The 20458-nt window shown below is 38.4% G+C and overlaps 1 protein-coding gene across 1 annotated transcript in view; it reads left to right on the plus strand.

Annotated features, from left to right (window-relative positions):
- SYCP1 (synaptonemal complex protein 1) overlaps positions 1 to 20458 on the plus strand; it is a 154742-nt gene that overhangs the window by 117742 nt on the left and 16542 nt on the right. Inside the window, exon 28 of the mRNA XM_027091053.1 lies at positions 17722 to 17781. Coding sequence (XP_026946854.1) covers positions 17722 to 17781 — 60 coding nt within the window. The remainder of the gene's footprint in view (positions 1 to 17721; positions 17782 to 20458) is intronic.

Here is a 20458-nt window from a genome sequence, read left to right on the forward strand (position 1 = left end):
ATGGTGGCCTCGTAGAAGGAGTTTGGGAGTGTTCCTCCCTCTGCTATATTTTGGAAGAGTTTGAGAAGGATAGGTGTTAGCTCTTCTCTAAATGTTTGATAGAATTCGCCTGTGAAGCCATCTGGTCCTGGGCTTTTCTTTGTTGGAAGATTTTTAATCACAGTTTCAATTTCAGTGCTTGTGATTTGTCTGTTCATATTTTCTATTTCTTCCTGGTTCAGTCTTGGCAGGTTGTGCATTTCTAAGAATTTGTCCATTTCTTCCAGATTGTCCATTTTATTGGCATAGAGTTGCTTGTAGTAATCTCTCATGATCTCTTTTATTTCTGCAGTGTCAGTTGTTACCTCTCCTTTTTCATTTCTAATTCTATTGATTTGAGTCTTCTCCCTTTTTTTCTTGATGAGTCTGGCTAGTGGTTTATCTATTTTGTTTATCTTCTCAAAGAACCAGCTTTTAGTTTTATTGATCTTTGCTATTGTTTCCTTCATTTCTTTTTCATTTATTTCTGATCTGATTTTTATGATTTCTTTCCTTCTGCTAGCTTTGGGGTTTTTTTGTTCTTCTTTCTCTAATTGCTTGAGGTGCAAGGTTAGGTTGTTTATTCGAGATGTTTCCTGCTTCTTAAGGTGGGCTTGTATTGCTATAAACTTCCCCCTTAGAACTGCTTTTGCTGCATCCCACAGGTTTTGGGTCGTTGTGTCTCCATTGTCATTTGTTTCTAGGTATTTTTTGATTTCCTCTTTGATTTCTTCAGTGATCACTTCATTATTAAGTAGTGTATTGTTTAGCCTCCATGTGTTTGTATTTTTTACAGATCTTTTCCTGTAATTGATATCTAGTCTCATGGCGTTGTGGTCAGAAAAGATACTTGATACAATTTCAATTTTCTTAAATTTACCAAGGCTTGATTTGTGACCCAAGATATGATCTATCCTGGAGAATGTTCCATGAGCACTTGAGAAAAATGTGTATTCTGTTGTTTTTGGATGGAATGTCCTATAAATATCAATTAACTCCATCTCGTTTAATGTATCATTTAAAGCTTGTGTTTCCTTATTTATTTTCATTTTGGATGATCTGTCCATTGGTGAAAGTGGGGTGTTAAAGTCCCCTACTATGAATGTGTTACTGTCGATTTCCCCTTTTATGGTTGTCAGTATTTGCCTTATGTATTGAGGTGCACCTATGTTGGGTGCATAAATATTTACAATTGTTATATCTTCCTCTTGGATCGATCCCTTGATCATTATGTAGTGTCCTTCTTTGTCTCTTCTAATAGTCTTTGTTTTAAAGTCTATTTTGTCTGATATGAGAATTGCTACTCCAGCTTTCTTTTGGTTTCCATTTGCATGAAATACCTTTTTCCATCCCCTTACTTTCAGTCTGTATGTGTCTCTAGGTCTGAAGTGGGTCTCTTGTAGACAGCAAATATATGGGTCTTGTTTTTGTATCCATTCAGCCAATCTGTGTCTTTTGGTGGGAGCATTTAGTCCATTTACATTTAAGGTAATTATCGATATGTGTGTTCCTATTCCCATTTTCTTAATTGTTTTGGGTTCGTTATTGTAGGTCCTTTCCTTCTTTTGTGTTTCTTGCCTAGAGAAGTTCCTTTAGCAGTTGTTGTAGAGCTGGTTTGGTGGTGCTGAACTCTCTCAGCTTTTGCTTGTCTGTAAAGGTTTTAATTTCTCCATCAGATCTGAATGAGATCCTTGCTGGGTAGAGTAATCTTGGTTGCAGGTTTTTCTCCTTCAACACTTTCAATATGTCCAGCCACTCCTTTCTGGCTTGCAGAGTTTCTGCTGAAAGATCAGCTGTTAACCTTATGGGGATTCCCTTGTGTGTTATTTGTTGTTTTTCCCTTGCTGCTTTTAATATGTTTTCTTTGTATTTAATTTTTGACAATTTGATTAATATGTGTCTTGGCGTATTTCTCCTTGGATTTATCCTGTATGGGACTCTCTGTGCTTCCTGGACTTGATTAATGATTTCTTTTCCCATATTAGGGAAGTTTTCAACTATAATCTCTTCAAATATTTTCTCAGTCCCTTTCTTTTTCTCTTCTTCTTCTGGAACCCCTATAATTCGAATGTTGGTGCGTTTAATGTTGTCCCAGAGGTCTCTGAGACTGTCCTCAGTTCTTTTCATTCTTTTTTCTTTATTCTGCTCTGCAGTAGTTATTTCCACTATTTTATCTTCCAGGTCACTTATCCGTTCTTCTGCCTCAGTTATTCTGCTATTGATCCCATCTAGAGTACTTTTAATTTCATTTATTGTGTTGTTCATCGTTGCTTGCTTCATCTTTAGTTCTTCTAGGTCCTTGTTAACTGATTCTTGCAATTTGTCCATTCTATTGTCCATTCTATCTCCAAGATTTCGGATCAACCTTACTATCATTATTCTGAATTCTTTTTCAGGTAGACTGCCTATTTCCTCTTCATTTGTTAGGTTTGGCGGGTTTTTATCTTGCTCCTTCATCTGCTGTGTGTTTTTCTGTCTTTTCATTTTGCTTATCTTACTGTGTTTGGGGTCTCCTTTTTTGCAGGCTGAAGGTTCGTAGTTCCTGTTGTTTTTTGTGTCTGTCCCCAGTGGCTAAGTTTGGTTAAGTGGGTTGTGTAGGCTTCCTGGTGGAGGGTACTAGTGCCTGTGTTCTGGTGTATGAGGCTGGATCTTGTCTTTCTGGTGGGCAGGTCCACGTCTGGTGGTGTGTTTTGGGGTGTCTGTAGACTTACTATGATTTTGGGCAGCCTCTCTGCTAATGGGTGGGGTTGTGTTCCTGTCTTGCTAGTTGTTTGGCATAGGGTGTCCAGCACTGTAGCTTGCTGGTCGTTGAGTGAAGCTGGGTGCTGGTGTTGAGATGGAGATCTCTCGGAGATTTTTGCTGTTTGATATTATGTGCAGCTGGGAGGCCTCTTGTGGACCAGTGTCCTGAAGTTGGCTCTCCCACCTCAGAGGCACCGCACTGACTCCTGGCTGCAGCACCAAGAGCCTTTCATCCACAGGGCTCCTTAATTTGGGATGATTCGTTGTCTATTCAGGTATTCCACAGATGCAAGGTATATCAAGTTGATTGTGGAGCTTTAATCCGCTGCTTCTGAGGCTGCTGGGAGAGATTTCCCTTTCTCTTCTTTGTTCTGACAGTTCCCAGGGGCTCAGCTTTGGATTTGGCCCTGCCTGTGCGTGTAGGTCGCCGGAGGGCGTCTGTTCTTTGCTCAGACAGGACGAGGTTAAAGGAGCCGCTGATTCGGAGGCTCTGGCTCACCCAGGCCGGGGGGTAGGGAGGGTCACAGAGTGCGGGGCGGGCCTGCAGCGGCGAGGCCGGCGTGACGCTGCAGCCTGAGGCGCGCGGTGCGCTCTCCCGGGGAGCCGTCCCTGGATCCCGGGACCCTGGCAGTGGCGGGCTGCACAGGCTCCCCAGAAGGGCGTGTGGCTAGTGACCTGTGTTCGCACACAGGCCTCCTGGCGGCGGCAGCAGCGGCCTTAGCGTCCCATGTCCGTCTCTGGGCTCCGCACTCTTAGCCGCGGCTCGCGCCCGTCCCCGGAGCTCTCTCAAGCAGCGTTCTTAATCCCCTCTCCTCGTGCACCAGGAAACAAAGAGGGACGTAAAAGTCTCTTGCCTCTTCGGCAGGTCCAGACCCCTCCCCGGACTCTCTCCCGGCCAGCCGCGGCGCACCAACGCCCTGCAGGCTGTTTTCACGCCGCCAACCTCAGTCCTCTCCCGGCGCTCCGACAAAAGCCGGAGCCTCAGCTCCCAGTCCCGCCCGCCCCAGCGGGCGAGCAGACAAGCCTCTCGGCTGGTGAGTGCCGGTCGGCCCGATCCTCTGCGCTGGAATCTGTCCGCTTTGCTCTCCGCACCCCTGTTGCTGTGCTCTCCTCTGCGGCTCCCAAGCTCCCCCACTCCGCCTCCCGAAGTCTCCACCCGCGAAGGGGCTTCCTAGTGTGTGGACACTTTTCCTCCTTCACAGCTCTCTCCCGCTGATGCAGGACCCGTCCCTATCCTTTTGTCTCTGTTTAGTTTTTTCTTTTGCCCTAACCAGGTACGTGGGGGGTTCCTTGCCTTTTGGGAGGTCTGAGGTCTTCTGCCAGCGTTCAGTAGGTGTTCTGTAGGAGTTGTTCCACGCGTAGATGTATTTCTGGTGTATCTGTGGAGAGGAAGGTGATCTCCGCGTCTTACTCTTCTGCCATCTTCCCGGAAGTCCTCCCTAGGTTCTTCATGACATTTTTTTTTCTTAGATTCCATATATATGTGTTAGCATACGGTATTTGCCTTTCTGTTTCTGAGTTACTTCACTCTGTATGAAAGACTCTAGGTCCATCCACCTCACTACAAATAACTCAATTTCGTTTCTTTTTATGGCTGAGTAATATTCCATTGTATATATGTGCCACATCTTCTTTATCCATTCATCCGATGACGGACACTTAGGTTGCTTCCATCTCATGGCTATTGTAAATAGAGCTGCAGTGAACATTTTGGTACATGACTCTTTTTGAATTATGGTTTTCTCAGGGTATATGCCCAGTAGTGGGATTGCTGGGTCATATGGTAGTTCTGTTTGTAGCTTTTTAAGGAACCTCCATACTGTTCTCCATAGTGGCTGTACCAATTCACATTCCCACCAGCAGTGTTCAAGGGTTCCCTTTTGTCCACACCCTCTCCAGCATTTATTGGTTCTAGATTTTTCGATGATGGCCATTCTGACTGGTGTGAGATGATATCTCATTGTAGTTTTGATTTGCATTTCTCTAATGATTAATGATGATGAGCATTCTTTCATGTGTTTGTTGGCAATCTGTATATCTTCTTTGGAGAAATGTCTATTTAGGTCTTCTGCCCATTTTTGGATTGGGTTGTTTCGTTTTTTGTTATTGAGCTGCTTGTAAATTTTGGAGATTAATCCTTTGTCAGTTGCTTCATTTGCAAATATTTTCTCCCATTCTGAGGGTTGTCTTTTGGTCTTGTTTATGGTTTCCTTTGCTGTGCAAAAGCTTTGAAGTTTCATTAGGTCCCATTTGTTTATTTTTGTTTTTATTTCCATTTCTCTAAGAGGTGGGTCAAAAAGGATCTTGCTGTGATTTTTGTCATAGAGTGTTCTGCCTATGTTTTCCTCTAAGAGTTTGATAGTTTCTGGCCTTACATTTAGGTCTTTAATCCATTCTAAGCTAATTTTTGTGTATGGTGTTAGGGAGTGTTCTAATTTCATACTTTACATGTACCTGTCCAGTTTTCCCAGGACCACTTATCGAAGAGGCTGTCCTTTCTCCACTGTACATTCCTGCCTCCTTTATCAAAGATAAGGTGACCATATGTTTGTGGGTTTATCTCTGGGCTTTGTATCCTGTTCCATTGATCTATATTTCTGTTTTTGTGCCAGTACCATAGTGTCTTGATTACTGTAGCTTTATAGTATAGTCTGAAGTCAGGGAGCCTGATTCCTCCAGCTCCGTTTCTGGTTCTCAAGATTGCTTTGGCTATTCGGGGTCATTTCTGTTTCCATACAAATTGCAAAATTTTTTGTTCTAGTTCTGTGAAAACTGCCAGTGGTAGTTTGATAGGGATTGCATTGAATCTGTAGATTGCTTTGGGTAGTAGAGTCATTTTCACAATTTTGATTCTTCCAATCCAAGAACATGATATATCTCTCCATCTATTTGTATCATCTTTAATTTCTTTCATCAGTGTCTTATAATTTTCTGCATATAGGTCTTTTGTCTCCTTAGGTAGGCTTATTCCTAGATATTATATTCTTTTTGTTGCAGTGGTAAATGGGAGTGTTTTCTTGATTTCACTTTCAGATTTTTCATCATGAGTGTATAGGAATGCCAGAGATTTCTGTGCAGTAATTTTTTATCCTGCTACTTTACCAAATTCATTGATTAGCTCTAGTAGTTGTCTGGTAGCATCTTTAGGATTCTCTATGTATAGTATCATGTCATCTGTAAACAGTGACAGCTTTACTTCTTCTTTTCCGATTTGGGTTCCCTTTTTTTCCTTTTCTTATCTGATTGCTGTGGTTAAAACTTCCAAAACTATGTTGAATAAGAGTGGTGAGAGTGGGCAACCTTGTCTTGTTCCTGATCTTAGTGGAAATGCTTTCACTTTTTCACCATTGAGGATGATGTTGCCTGTGGGTTTGTCATATGTGGCCTTTATTATGTTGAGGAAAGTTCCCTCTATGCCTACTTTCTGCAGGGTTTTTATCAAAAATGGGTGTTGAATTTTTTCGAAAGCTTTCTCTGCATCTATTGAGTTGATCATATGGTTTTTCTCCTTTAATTTGTTAATATGGTTTATCACATTGATTTATTTGCGTATACTGAAGAATCCTTGAATTCCTGGAATAAACCCCACTTAATCATGGGGTATGACCCTTTTAATGTGCTGTTGGATTCTGTTTGTTAATATTTTGTTGAGAATTTTTGCATCTATGTTCATCAGTGATATTGGCCTGTAGTTTTCTTTCTTTGTGACATCCTTGTCTGGTTTTGGTATCAGGGTGATGGTGTCCTCGTAGAATGAGTTTGGGAGTTTTCCTCCCTCTGCTATATTTTGGAAGAGTTTGAGAAGGATAGGTGTTAGCTCTTCTCTAAATGTTTGATAGAATTCACCTGTGAAGCCATGTGGTCCTGGACTTTTGTTTGTTGGAAGATTTTTAATCACAGTTTCAATTTCAGTTCTTGTGATTGGTCTGTTCATATTTTCTATTTCTTCCTGATTCAGTCTTGGCAGGTTGTGCATTTCTAAGATTTGTCCATTTCTTCCAGGTTGTCCATTTTATTGGCATAGAGTTGCTTGTAGTAATCTCTCATGATCTTTTGTATTTCTGCAGTGTCAGTTGTTACTTCTTTTTGATTTTTAATTCTATTGATTTGAGTCTTCTCCCTTTTTTTCTTGATGAGTCTGGCTAATGGTTTGTCTATTTTGTTTATCTTCTCGAAGAACCAGCTTTTAGTTTATTGATCTTTGTTATTGTTTCCTTCATTTTTTTTCATTTATTTCTGATCTGATCTTTATGATTTCTTTCCTTCTGCTAACTTTGGGGTTTTTTGTTCTTCTTTCTCTAATTGCGTTAGGTGCAAGGTTAGGTTGTTTATTCAAGATGTTTCCTGTTTCTTAAGGTACGATTGCATTGCTATAAACTCCCCTCTTAGAACTGCTTTTGCTGCATCCCATAGGTTTTGGGTCATCGTGTCTCCATTGTCATTTGTTTCTAGGTATTTTTTGATTTCCTCTTTGATTTCTTCAGTGATCACTTTGTTATTAAGTATTGTATTGTTTAGCCACCATGTGTCTGTGTTTTTTACAGATCTTTTCCTGTAATTGATATCTAGTCTCATAGCCTTGTGGTCAGAAAAGATACTTGATACAATTTCAATTTTCTTAAATTTACCAAGGCTTGATTTGTGACCCAAGATATGATCTATCCTGGAGAATGTTCCATGAGCACTTGAGAAAAATGTGTATTCTGTTGGTTTTGGATGGAATGTCCTATAAGTATCAATTAAGTCCATCTTGTTTAATGTATCATTTAAAGCTTGTGTTTCCTTATTTATTTCATTTTGGATGATCTGTCCATTGGTGAAAGTGGGGTGTTAAAGTCCCCTACTATGAATGTGTTACTGTCAATTTCCCCTTTTATGGCTGTTAGTATTTGCCTTATGTATTGAGGTGCTCCTATGTTGGGTGCATAAATATTTACAATTGTTATATCTTCTTCTTGGATCGATCCCTTGATCATTATGTAGTGTCCTTCTTTGTCCCTTTTAATAGTCTTTATTTTAAAGTCTATTTTGTCTGATATGAGAATTGCTACTCCAGCTTTCTTTTGGTTTCCATTTGCATGGAATATCTTTTTCCATCCCCTCACTTTCAGTCTGTACGTGTCCCTAGGTCTGAAGTGGGTCTCTTGTAGACAGCATATATATGAGTCTTGTTTTTGTATCCATTCAGCCAATCTGTGTCTTTTGGTGGGAGCATTTAATCCATTTACATTTAAGGTAATTATCGATATGTATGTTCCTATTCCCATTTTCTTAATTGTTTTGGGTTTGTTATTGTAGGTCTTTTCCTCCTCTTGTTTTTCTTGCCTAGAGAAGTTCCTTTAGCATTTGTTGTAAAGCTGGTTTGGTGGTGCTGAACTCTCTCAGCTTTTGCTTGTCTATAAAGGTTTTAATTTCTCCATCAAATCTGAATGAGATCCTTGCTGGGTAGAGTAATCTTGGTTGTAGGTTTTTCTCCTTCATCACTTTAAATATGTCCTGCCAGTCCCTTCTGGCTTGCAGAGTTTCTGCTGAGAGATCAGCTGTTAACCTTATGGGAATTCCCTTGTGTGTTATTTGTTGTTTTTCCCTTGCTGCTTTTAATATGTTTCCTTTGTATTTAATTTTTGACAGTTTGATTAATATGTGTCTTGGCGTGTTTCTCCTTGGATTTATCCTGTGTGGGACTCTCTGTGCTTCCTGGACTTAATTAACTATTTCCTTTTCCATATTAGGGAAGTTTTCAACTATAATCTCTTCAAATACTTTCTCAGTCCCTTTCTTTTTCTCTTCTTCTTCTGGAACCCCTATAATTCGAATGTTGTTGCATTTAATGTTGTCCCAGAAGTCTCTGAGACTGTCCTCATTTCTTTTCATTCTTTTTTCTTTATTCTGCTCTGCAGTAGTTATTTCCACTATTTTATCTTCCAGGTCACTTATCCATTCTTCTGCCTCAGTTATTCTGCTATTGATCCCTTCTAGAGTATTTTTAATTTCATTTATTTTGTTGTTCATCATTGCTTGTTTCCTCTTTAGTTCTTCTAGGTCCTTGTTAAATGTTTCTTGCATTTTCTCTATTGTATTTCCAAGATCTTGGATCATCTTTACTATCATTATTCTGAATTCTTTTTCAGGTAGACTGCCTATTTCCTCTTCATTTGTTAGGTCTGGTGGGTTTTTATCTTGCTCCTTCATCTGCTGTGTGTTTTTCTGTCTTCTCATTTTGCTTATCTTACTGTGTTTGGGGTCTCCTTTTGCAGGCTGCAGATTCGTAGTTCCCGTTGTTTTTGATGTCTGTCCCCAGTGGCTAAAATTGGTTCAGTGGGTTGTGTAGGCTTCCTGGTGGAGGGGACTAGTGCCTGTGTTCTGGTGGATGAGGCTGGATCTTGTCTTTCTGGTGGGCAGGTCCACGTCTGGTGGTGTGTTTTGGGGTGTCTGTGGCCTTATTATGATTTTAGGCAGCCTCTCTGCTAATGGGTGGGGTTGTGTTCCTGTCTTGCTAGTTGTTTGGCATAGGGTGTCCAGCACTGTAGCTTGCTGGTCGTTGAGTGAAGCTGGGTGTTGGTGTTGAGATGGAGATCTCTGGGAGATTTTCACCGTTTGATATTACATGGAGCTGGGAGGTCTCTTGTGGACCAGTGTCCTGAAGTTGGCTCTCCCACTTCAGAGGCACCGCACTGACTCCTGGCTGCAGCACCAAGAGCCTTTCATCCACACGGCTCAGAATAAAAGGGAGAAAAAGTAGAAAGAAAGAAAGAGGATAAAATAAAATAAAGTTATTAAAATAAAAAATAATTATTAAGAAAAAAACATTTTTAAGTAAAAAAAGAAAACGGACGAACAGAACCCTAGGACAAATGGTGAAAGCAAAGCTATACAAAATCTCACACTGAAGCATACACATATACACTCACAAAAAGAGGAAAAGGGGAACAAATAATATATCTTGCTGTCAAAGTCCACCTCCTCAATTTGGGATGATTCGTTGTCCATTCAGGTATTCCACCGATGCAGGGTACATCAAGTTAATTGTGGAGATTTACTCCGCTGCACCTGAGGCAGCTGGGAGAAGTTTCCCTTTCTCTTCTGTGTTCGCACAGCTCCCGGGGTTCAGCTTGGGATGTGGTGTAGGTTGCATGTAGGTTGCCTGAGGGCATCTGTTCTTCGCTCAGACAGGACGGGGTTAAAGGAGCAGGTGATTCAGGGGCTCTGGCTCACTCAGGCTGGGGGGAGGGAGGGGCACGGAGTGCGCGGCGAGCCTGCGGTGGCAGAGGCCGGCAGGACGTTGCACCAGCCTGAGGCGCCCACCGTGCGTTCTCCCGGGGAAGTTGTCCCTGGATCCCGGGACCCTGGCAGTGGCGGGCTGCACAGGCTCCCGGGAGGGGAGGTGTAGATAGTGACCTGTGCTTGCACACAGGCTTCTTGGTGGTGGCAGCAGCAGCCTTAGCATCCCATGCCCGTCTCTGGGGTCCGCGCTGATAGCCGCGGCTCGCCTCCTTCTCTGGAGCTCCTTTAAGCAGCGCTCTGAATCCCCTCTCCTCGCGCACCAGGAAACAAAAAGGCAAGAAAAAGTCTCTTGCCTCTTCGGCAGGTCCAGACTTTTCCCCGGACTCCCTCCCGGCTAGCTGTGGTGCACTAACCCCTTCAGGCTGTGTTCTCGCTGCCAACCGAATTCCGAGCCTCAGCTCCCAGCCCTGCCCTCCCCGGCGGGTGAGCAGACAAGCCTCTCGGGCTGGTGAGTGCCAGTCGGCACCGATCCTCTGTGCGGGAATCTCTCCCCTTTGCCCTCCATACCCCTGTAGCTGTGCTCTCCTCCGCGGCACAAAAGCTTCCCCCCTCCGCCACCCGCAGTCTCCGCCCGCGAAGGGGCTTCCTAGTGTGTGGAAACCTTTCCTCCTTCACAGCTCCCTCCCACTGGTGCAGGTCCCGTCCCGTCCCTATTCTTTTGTCTCTGTTTATTCTTTTTTCTTTTGCCCTACCCAGGTACATGGGGGGTTTCTTGCCATTGGGAGGTCTGAGGTCTTCTGCCAGCGTTCAGTAGGTGTTCTCTAGGAGTTGTTCCACGTGTAGATGTATTTCTGATGTATCTGTGGGGAGGAAGGTGATCTCCACGTCTTACTCTTTGCCATCTTCCCCCTCTCCCCATTCAGTTCTTATAATTTTATTTTTCTTTGAGACTTCTTCTTTGACCCATTGATTATTTAGAAGTTTGTTTTCAAATTTTCATGTGTTCAAAGATTTTCCTGTTGTCTCTCTGTTACTGATTTCTAGTTTGATTCCATTATGGTTAGAGAATACGATCTTTATGAGTTCTGTATTTGTCTGCGTGATACTATAACAAAAATACCATAGATTGAATGGCTTAAACAACAAATATTATTTCTCACAGTTCTGGAAGCTGTAAGTCTGAGATCAGAGTGCCAGCGTGGTAAAGTTCTGGTCAGGACCCATTTCCTGGCTTGAAGACAGTTACTTTCTTGCTATGTCCTCACATGGCTGAAAGAGAATGCTGGTCTCTTCAACTCTTTATGAGTACCAGTCCCATCGTGAGGGCTTCACCTCTATGACCTCTTCCAAACCCAATTACTTCTTAAAGGCCCTACCTCCAAACACCATTCCACACTGGGTGTTAAGGCCTTGATATATGAATTTTGGGGGGTACAAACATTTAGTCCATAGCAGTTTTATTCTTTTAAATTTGTTGAGGTTCGCTTTATGGCCCAGAATATGGTCTGTCTTGGTGAATGATCTATAGGTGCTTGAAACAAATGTATGTTATGCTATTGTTGGTGGAGTGTACTATAAATGTCAATTAAACCTAATTAGTTAGTTGTGTTGTTCAGGTTTTATATATTTTTGCTGACTTTCTGCCTAGTAATTCTATCAGTAGCTGAAAGAGGGGTGTTAAAGTCCCCAACTTTGTCTGTTTCCTTGCTCAGCTCCGAAAGTTTTTAAAAACAGTTTCACTGACATATAATTTATGTACTATATAATCATCCATTTAAAATGTACAACTCAGTGGTTTTTACATATATTGACAGTTACTGAGAGTTGTGCAACCATCACTGCTACGTAGTTTTAGAATATATGTATCAACCCCCCAGCAGCAATTATACCTGCCCCTTGGCTCCCATCAACAAATTCACTAGCTCTAGTCAATCAATGATCTACTTTCTATTTCTATAAGATTTACCTTTTCTGGATATTTCACTTAAATGAAATCATATAATATATGGTCTTGTTTCACTGAGCATAATGTCTTCAAGGTCCAACCATGTCCTAGCATATATCAGTACTTCATTCCTTTTTATTTCTGAATAATATTTTGTTATATGGGTATACTGTTTTATTTATCCATTTATCAATTGATGGAAATTTCGGTTGTTTCCATTTTGACTATTAAGAATAATGCTGTTAAGAATATTTGTGTACAAGTTTTGTGAGGATATATGTTTTCATTTCTCTTGATTATATATGTAGAAGTAGAATTGCTGGGTAATATGGTGTCTCTATATTTTAAGATACTGCCCAACTGTTCTCTAAACCAACTGTACCATTTTGGATTCCCACTAGTAGTGCATGAAGGTCTCAGTTTTTCCACAACCTCACCAATACTTGTTGTTGTCTTTTTTTGATATAATCATCCAGGTGGGTGTGGCATGGTATATCATTTTTGTTTTGATTTGTATTTCTTTAATGCCTAATGATTTTGATCATCTTTTCACGTGCTATTGGCCATTTGTATATCTTTTTTGGAGAAATATCTATTCAGATACTTTGCGTATTTTAAAATTAGGTTACTTATTTTTTTAGTGTTGAGTTTTAAGAGTTCTTTATATATTCTAGATACAAGTCCCTTATCTGATATAAGATCTTTAAACATTTTCTCCCATTCTTTGAATTGTCTTTTCAGTTTCTTGATGGTATCATTTGTAGCACAAAGTCTTTAATTTGATGAAATTCAATTTCAATTCTTGGGAGAAATCCTACTTTGTCATGACATATAATCTTCTTTGTATTCTGCTAGATTTGGTTTGCTAGTATTTTGTTGAGCAATTTTTGCACCTAGATTCATAACAAAGATTGGTCTGTAGTTTTTTTGTGATGATTTTTTCCTTAGGCTTCACATCTTTTTTTTTTTTTTTTTTTTTTGCGGTACGCAGGCCTCTCACTGTTGTGGCCTCTCCCATTGCAGAGCACAGGCTCCGGACGCGCAGGCTCAGCGGCCATGGCTTACGGGCTCAGCCGCTCCGCGGCATGTAGGATCTTCCCGTACTGGAGCACGAACCCGTGTCCCCTGCATCGGCAGGTGGACTCTCAACCACTGCGCCACCAGGGAAGCCCAGGCTTCACATCTTTTAACCAACTCAAGCTGAAGCCCTGGAGCCCATGTGTCTATCCAACAGGATAAGCTATGGTTATTCATTTTTGCCATTTTTCCAATCTCTCTTCCAAGCTGTATTTCCTCACGCACCAAATTTTATGAGGGAAAAGATAAGAATATCATGATTTGGTATACCTCACTTACAAGGTGATGAGAGGTGGACCCAGGGATAAGGACAAAATTCACGTGGTTTTTCAGTGAATCTCATATTTTTTATGTTTTCTGCTCCTTCAGGGGAATCTTTTCTTCTTTTTTACATTTTGTCTTTTGACTTTATTTCTAATATGTTCTATTTATTGGCAAGGATAATTAATTCTATACGGGTATGGTTGTTATGCTTTTTTGTCCAGACTAGAGAGACCAAAATGATAAGATTTAGTCATTTTTCATGCATTTCCTAGGCTTCTTTTTCTTGGACTGCCTGCTTATCCCCTCAGATTTCTTCTTACAAATTCAGGTATATTAGTGACAATTCTTCTCATTATTATATGTGTTCACTTTCACCAATACCATGTAAGTAGTGATTAGGTTAGGAGACACATTGAGTCAAATCAGCACAGCTGTATTCTGTATCTTTCATGCTGAACCTTCACTAGAATCAGAGATTATGACCTGGTATGGTATGTTTCTGTCGTTGAATTCATTTTTGCCGGTTCTTGACTACTTACTTTTCCTCCCTCCCTTTATACTTTTTTGTTAGTGTAGGGAGAGGAAGATTTTATAATCTGCCTTCACTCTTCCACCTTTACCAAACAGTTTGATCTACTGTATCAGTTTTTTTTTGACATCTACTTTAACTTTGTTATGTATTTTTTCTGTTTGATCAATCATGAGCTGAAAGAAGGAGTTAAGGGTTTATTACTGTTATATTTCTCTTCTTTGTGAGTTCTCGACCAGTTTTGCTTTACATGTTTTGATGAATACTATTCATTGTGTAAAAGTTTATACTAATTAATTGCTCCTTGGAAACTGTATCTTTCATCTTTGTCCTTTTTGCTTTGAAGCCAGCTTTGCCTGATATTTATGTTGTGATCCTAACTTTCTTTTTGGACTTGTTTGTCTTATATGTTTTTGTCCATTTCTTATTAACCCTGGTGGAGTCTCTAATCTGAGAGTCTCTTTTTCTTTAGTAGCTTATTTTTTCCAATAGTATTTATTGATACGATTCATATTTTTAAATTATTCTTGCATTTCTGGAATGAACTCCATTTGGTCATGAAGTATTTTTAATGTGATGCTGGATTCTGTTTGCTAATATTTTTTCTTAGTACCTTCATATTGATATTCATAAGATAGAATGGTTATAGTTCTACTTTTTTTAATCATGGTAAAAATATGTATCATTAAATTTACCATCCATCTTAACACTTTTTAAGTGTATACAGTTTAATAGTTTTAAGCATATACATATTGTTGTACAATAGATCTCTAGAACTTTTTAATCTTGCAAAACTGGAAGTCTAAATCCATTAAACACTAATTCCCCTTCCAACCACCTTTTTTCTGTTTCTATGATTTTAACTACCTTTGATACTTCATATGAGTAGAACCATGCAGTATTTGTCTTTCTGTAACTGGATTATTTCAATTAGCATAATGTCTTCAGGGTTCATCCATTTGTAGCATGTGACAGAATTTCCTTTTTTTTTTTTTTAAGGCAGTCTGATATTCCATTGCATGTATATACCACATGGATGAATATCCATTCATCTGTGATGGACATTTAGGTTGCTTCCACCTCTTGGCTATTGTGATTAATGTTGTAATTAATGAACATGGGTGTGCAAATGTCTCTTGGAGATCCTGCTGTGAATTCTTTTGGATATATACCCAAAAGTGGGATTCCTGGATCATATGGTAATTCTATTATTAATTTTTGAGGAACCACCATACAGTCTTCTGTAGCAACTGTACCATTTTACATTTCTGCCAATAGTGTGCAAGGGTTCCGATTTCTCTGCATCCTTGCCAACACTTATTTTCTATTATTTTGATAGTGGTCATCCTCCTAAGGAGTGTGAGTGATAGCTCATTGTAGTTTTGATTTGCATTTCTCTTATAATTAGTGATGTTGGGCATCTTTTCATACGCTTGTTGGCCATTTGTATATCCTCTTTGGAGAATCGTCTATTCATGTCCTTTGCCCATTTAAAAATTATTTGGTTTTTTTGGTTGAGTTGTGTGAGTTCCTTACATATTCTGGATATTAACCCTTATCAATATGATATATATTTTAATCATGCTTTTGCCATTTTATTTTACATTGCATATTAATATTTATTTTATTGTCTTTTTCTCTAAATTTTATGTGTGTGTATTTTTGGTTGATTTGGGACGTGTATATAGTTTTTTAAATTATTTTACTCATTACCTTTATATTTTTAAACAGTATATCTAACACTTTCTCCTACTGCCTATTCTTTTGCATGTACAATTTTTATGTTTAATTATTTTACATTATCAGGATTAATAAAAACACATATTCTGTTCTGTAATCACAATTCCATTATTTAAGTTGAGCTCATGTTTTGTATGAAACTTTTTTTTAGTTTTCAATTTTGATCCTAGTCAATATGCCAATCCCAATTTTGACCTATTTTAAATACCAGTTGGTATGAAGAAATTGTTGCCGAATGACAGTCTTAGCTTCCACTTAAAATAGGTTGGCTTTGTGAGACTGTACTAAATCACCTTTCCTATATCTTTCATCTCTTGATGGTGCCTTAATCTCTGCCTAGTGAGATGTGATATTTTGTATATTTGTTTACATTCTTGATATGGAAGGAGAGTTCTAAAGTCTTCCAATTGGTCCTTCCAAATATAAAAATCTCTCACTCTGTAGTCAGAACCAATATGGGGATTTTGCCACTTATTGAGTTTATCTGTTCAGCTGTATATTCAGGATCTAAAGAAATGACCACAGGATAGGTTTATGGTTCCATGGGCTCACCATGAGGTGGACTTGGATTAAGTGCTATTTATCACTTGACCCCAGTACACCTGTGCTCAAACTAGTGAAAAAATAATAACATTATGGGTTACAAGAATTGGTGTTAGCTAATAGTCAATGTCCAATTACCCATAAGTCTTAGTATTTCTCTCAGTGCACATGGTAGTAGGAAGGATTCAGTATGAATTTGTGATATTATTGCAAAATCCTTCCACAGTAGTACCAAGCTTTTGTTTAATTTAGAGGGTTCTAGGTTTGTAAATTTATTCAGGTCTGAAATTTGGGCACAGGGCTATCATACTCTACTCCTGTGCCTCAAGTCAATCCTCTCTTTGCCAGACCATATTACACGCATTTTTTAGTTACTCAGATTAAATAGGTACCTTAGTGGACTGCCCATCACTTTGGTCTTAGGGAACTCATGATTAATTAGACACTAGCAAAGATACACCTTTGTATATGAGCTAATTCACACCTTGGAAACCCATGTTGTATTAGAACAGACTGTACTAAGATCTCCGGAGTAGCAAAAGTCAGAGTTGTAGAGAAAGTGCAGTTTTGGGAGGTGCTTTCTCCCTTCCATCCTCTAGAAGCCAAGATATGTATTCTGAGAAGCAGTGTTATTTAGCCAGTTTAGAGGGTATACTTTATCCTAGAAGACAGCATTTCATCCCCATAGAGTAGACCCCAGTTGTGATAACTGAAGATCAACTATTGGTAGTTGATAGGATACATAATAAGAGCAGTGACTACTGTTACATCAGCTTATTGCCAGCTTCTTTCATGGTGAAGTGTGTTCTCTGGTTAGGAGCAGCACTTTAGGAGAGATACCATGGTGTACAGACATTCAGTGAGTGCAGGTATTGGCATAGGCATCATGGGCAGGCAAGGCGACTTTGCCTAAAGTTGTGCTTATTGAAACTTTTTCTTCTCTGAGACCTTTAAGGCTCCTTGGAGCTGTAACCATTCTGTTTTCCAGATGATTGTCATATTAAAGGCATTGCACATATTCTTTTCTCTAGGCCAGGGTTAATTTTTCTTTTTTTCCCACTGAATACACATGCCCTAATCTCCAGCAAAATGTATTGTTTCCTGGAGTACTAGAGAAATGATGTATTATTTTGTAAGTATTTTGTACTCTTTTTGTACTTTCTTTTTCTCTCTCATACCTGTTTATCTCAAGTTGAAAATTGATTATTCAGTGTCCAACTGAATTGCTTTTCTCCATACACAGAGAAAAAGGGAATTCTGCCTCTAAAGGCTCACAATATTTTGGATCTCTTTGCAGCTCTTTACAGTTAGTTACTTGTATATACCCTTACTTTATAAGCTGATCCATCCACTTCATTTTACAAATAAGAAAGCTGAGATTCAGTGTTTTAAAGGACTTTAAAAAGTCCACAGATAACTACTGACAGATCAGAATTTTTAAAAAAGATAATCAAAATCAAATAACATACCTTTGTAGAAAGGAACTAATTTGTTTTTCTTTTTTCTTTTCATTATTTTATAAGATTTAGAAGGCAGTATTCTTTGTTAATACTTCTTAGGAAAGATTTGATAATAGGAACAGTAATTTTTTATAATAGTAATGACTACATTGTATGTACTTGATATTCATTTTTAATAGGCAAACCTCAAAAGAGAGGCAAAAGAAAACACAGTTACTCTCAAAGAAAAAAAAGACAAGGTAAGAGTTTTATATAACTCTCATAGATTTCTTTATAACCATTTCACTTTCTAACATCTACTTAGTAAATTTTTTTGTTCATAAATGGGAAAATAACATCAAAAATATATCACACAGAAGATGTGGTACATATATACAATGGAATATTACTCAGCCATTAAAAAGAACAAAATAATGCCATTTGCTGGAACATGGATGGACCTAGAGATTATCATGCTAAGTGAAGTTAAGTCAGACAGAGAAAGACAAATATCATATGATATTGCTTATATGTGGAATCTACAAATGAACTTATCTACAAAACAGAAATAGAGTTACAGATGTAGAAAATAAACTTATGGTTACTAGGGGGTAAAGGGTGAGGGAGGGATAAATTGGAAGATTGGGATTGACATATACCCACTGCTGTATAAAAATACATAACTAATAAGGACCTATGGTATAGCACAGGGAACTCTATTCAATACTCTGTAATGGCCGATATGGGAAAAGAATCTAAAAAAGACTGGATATATGTATATGTATAACAGATTCACTTTGCTGTACCCCTGAAACTAATACAACATTGTAAATCAACTATACCCCAATAAAAATTAAATATATATATATATCACACAATTTCATTTCCAAAATTGTTTCTTTCTATTTATTAATTCAAAAGCATTAGCTAAAAAATTTCAAAGCATTTGTCATTTGGAAATTTAGAGATTTTATTCTTTTATAGTTTTTATTATAGCATTAAATTAGTTAGGTACTTCTGTGTTTCTTGAGAAATTTCCAACATTGGGGGAAAATATTTCAATTAAAAATTCTAAAGCTCATGTTTAGATTGTGTTTAATTTTGAGGTTTGAGAGGGCTAAATAAATGACATCTTGCTCTCTTAAGTCTAAGCCAACTGAGAAAGGCAGTGAAAATCAACATAATATCTTTATTATTGACAAATAACATTGGACAGTGTGGCTTATATTTGAAGGCAACAGGATTTCTTAATCCTGAAATCCTAAATTAAACAAGTTTATCTACTTTATCACAGGTAGAGCTAGACTGGGACAAGTGTACCTACTTGAATGGCCTGCTCTTGTAAAATGTATGGCATAGAGTAGAATGTGTGCTTCTTCTGGTACCCAAGAGGAGGAGTAAGGAAGGGGCTGAACTATATGTCCCCCGTTACTCCTTTCATATTCAACAATCCCATTAAGTCATTGCTGTTTCTCTAAGAAAGCAGAGAGAAGTTAAGAATGTTCCCTGTACATAGAAGGGAGCATCAGGTATGAGAAAGGGAGGTTATATTCAGCTTCTAATCCAGTTGGTAATATAGAATTATTACAGAAGAGTTTTATTGCAAATTTTAGTTAAAATGATTAAATATTCCTTATACGCAGTGATGTAATCTCCTAAGTCCCCACAGAAGTTGCTTTAACTATAAACTGAAAGTAACAGAGTATATTGTTTGTATATGTTTGTTTAACATAAGAGTATGTTGTTTGTCTATACCAAACAACAATGTTCAGTTTTTTTGTATAGACAGTGATATAATTTTGTTACATTTGGGTTCAAAGAGAAGAAAGAAAGAAATATTGCACCTGTGAGTGAATATTAGGTGCTTCATATGTCCGGACACTGTGATAGATATTTGAAAACATTATATTTGGAGAAATTATTGTTATATTAAAATTAGCCAGGAGGGTTAGATATAGTCTAAGCGAAGTGTCTGATGAAGATGATAAATTGGTTAAACTCCAATATTTATTTCTAAATATAGAATGTGTTCATATTATGAAAGTATATATCACATATTCTTATAGAGCTGTTTTGATTCATGTATAATTCCAGTAACATGTCTATTATTTATGTATGTTATCAAGTAGATTAGATAATTCCCTATATTTTATCTGGGTGTCTAGATATATATATATTGCAAATAATGAGAAAATGATGAAATGAAAAGATTTAAATAGACTTTTGTGTGCTATGCTTTATTCCAACAATATTGAAGTATCACAAGCCTTATATATAATAATCATTAGGTTTATCAAACATTTCTGAGGTTGGGAATGTTATTTCTTCATGCTTCAGTTTTATCACCTAGGGATAATAATAGTACCTTTTTCCTAAAGTTGTTATGAAGATTAAATGAGATTATTATCTCATTTAATGCTTTGTGAAGCATTTAAAATAGTGCTTGGCAGGGAGATCAGCTCAGTGCTTTGTGACCGCCTGGAGGGGTGGGATAGGGAGGGTGGGAGGGAGGGAGATGCAAGAGGGAAGAGATATGGGAACATATGTATATGTATAACTGATTCACTTTGTTATAAAGCAGAAACTAATACACCATTGTAAAGCTGGTATACTTTATACTCCAATAAAGATGTATTAAAAAAATAATAAAATAAAATAGTGCTTGGCACATAGGAAATACCGAATAAATGTTTGTTTAAAAAGAACAACAGAGAAAATCATGAATGTTCTGTATATATTCATCATTGGAAATGTAATATTCAGAAAAGAATGTAACTTGTAGGAAAGTATATACATTTTCATGATGTATTACAAAGAGGGTTATTTCAGTAGTCTAGAATGCTGGTGCATTTTCTTTTAGGCTACTAGGGAAATGTTAGATTCCAAGATATGACCACAGGGTGGTGTAGTTGCTATTCTCAGTCCTTTTGGGTAAGA

This window comes from Aethalodelphis obliquidens, unplaced genomic scaffold (assembly GCF_003676395.1).
Source record: "Aethalodelphis obliquidens isolate GAN/ISIS:26980383/991018 unplaced genomic scaffold, ASM367639v1 scaffold70, whole genome shotgun sequence".
NCBI classification, from domain to species: domain Eukaryota; kingdom Metazoa; phylum Chordata; class Mammalia; order Artiodactyla; family Delphinidae; genus Aethalodelphis; species Aethalodelphis obliquidens.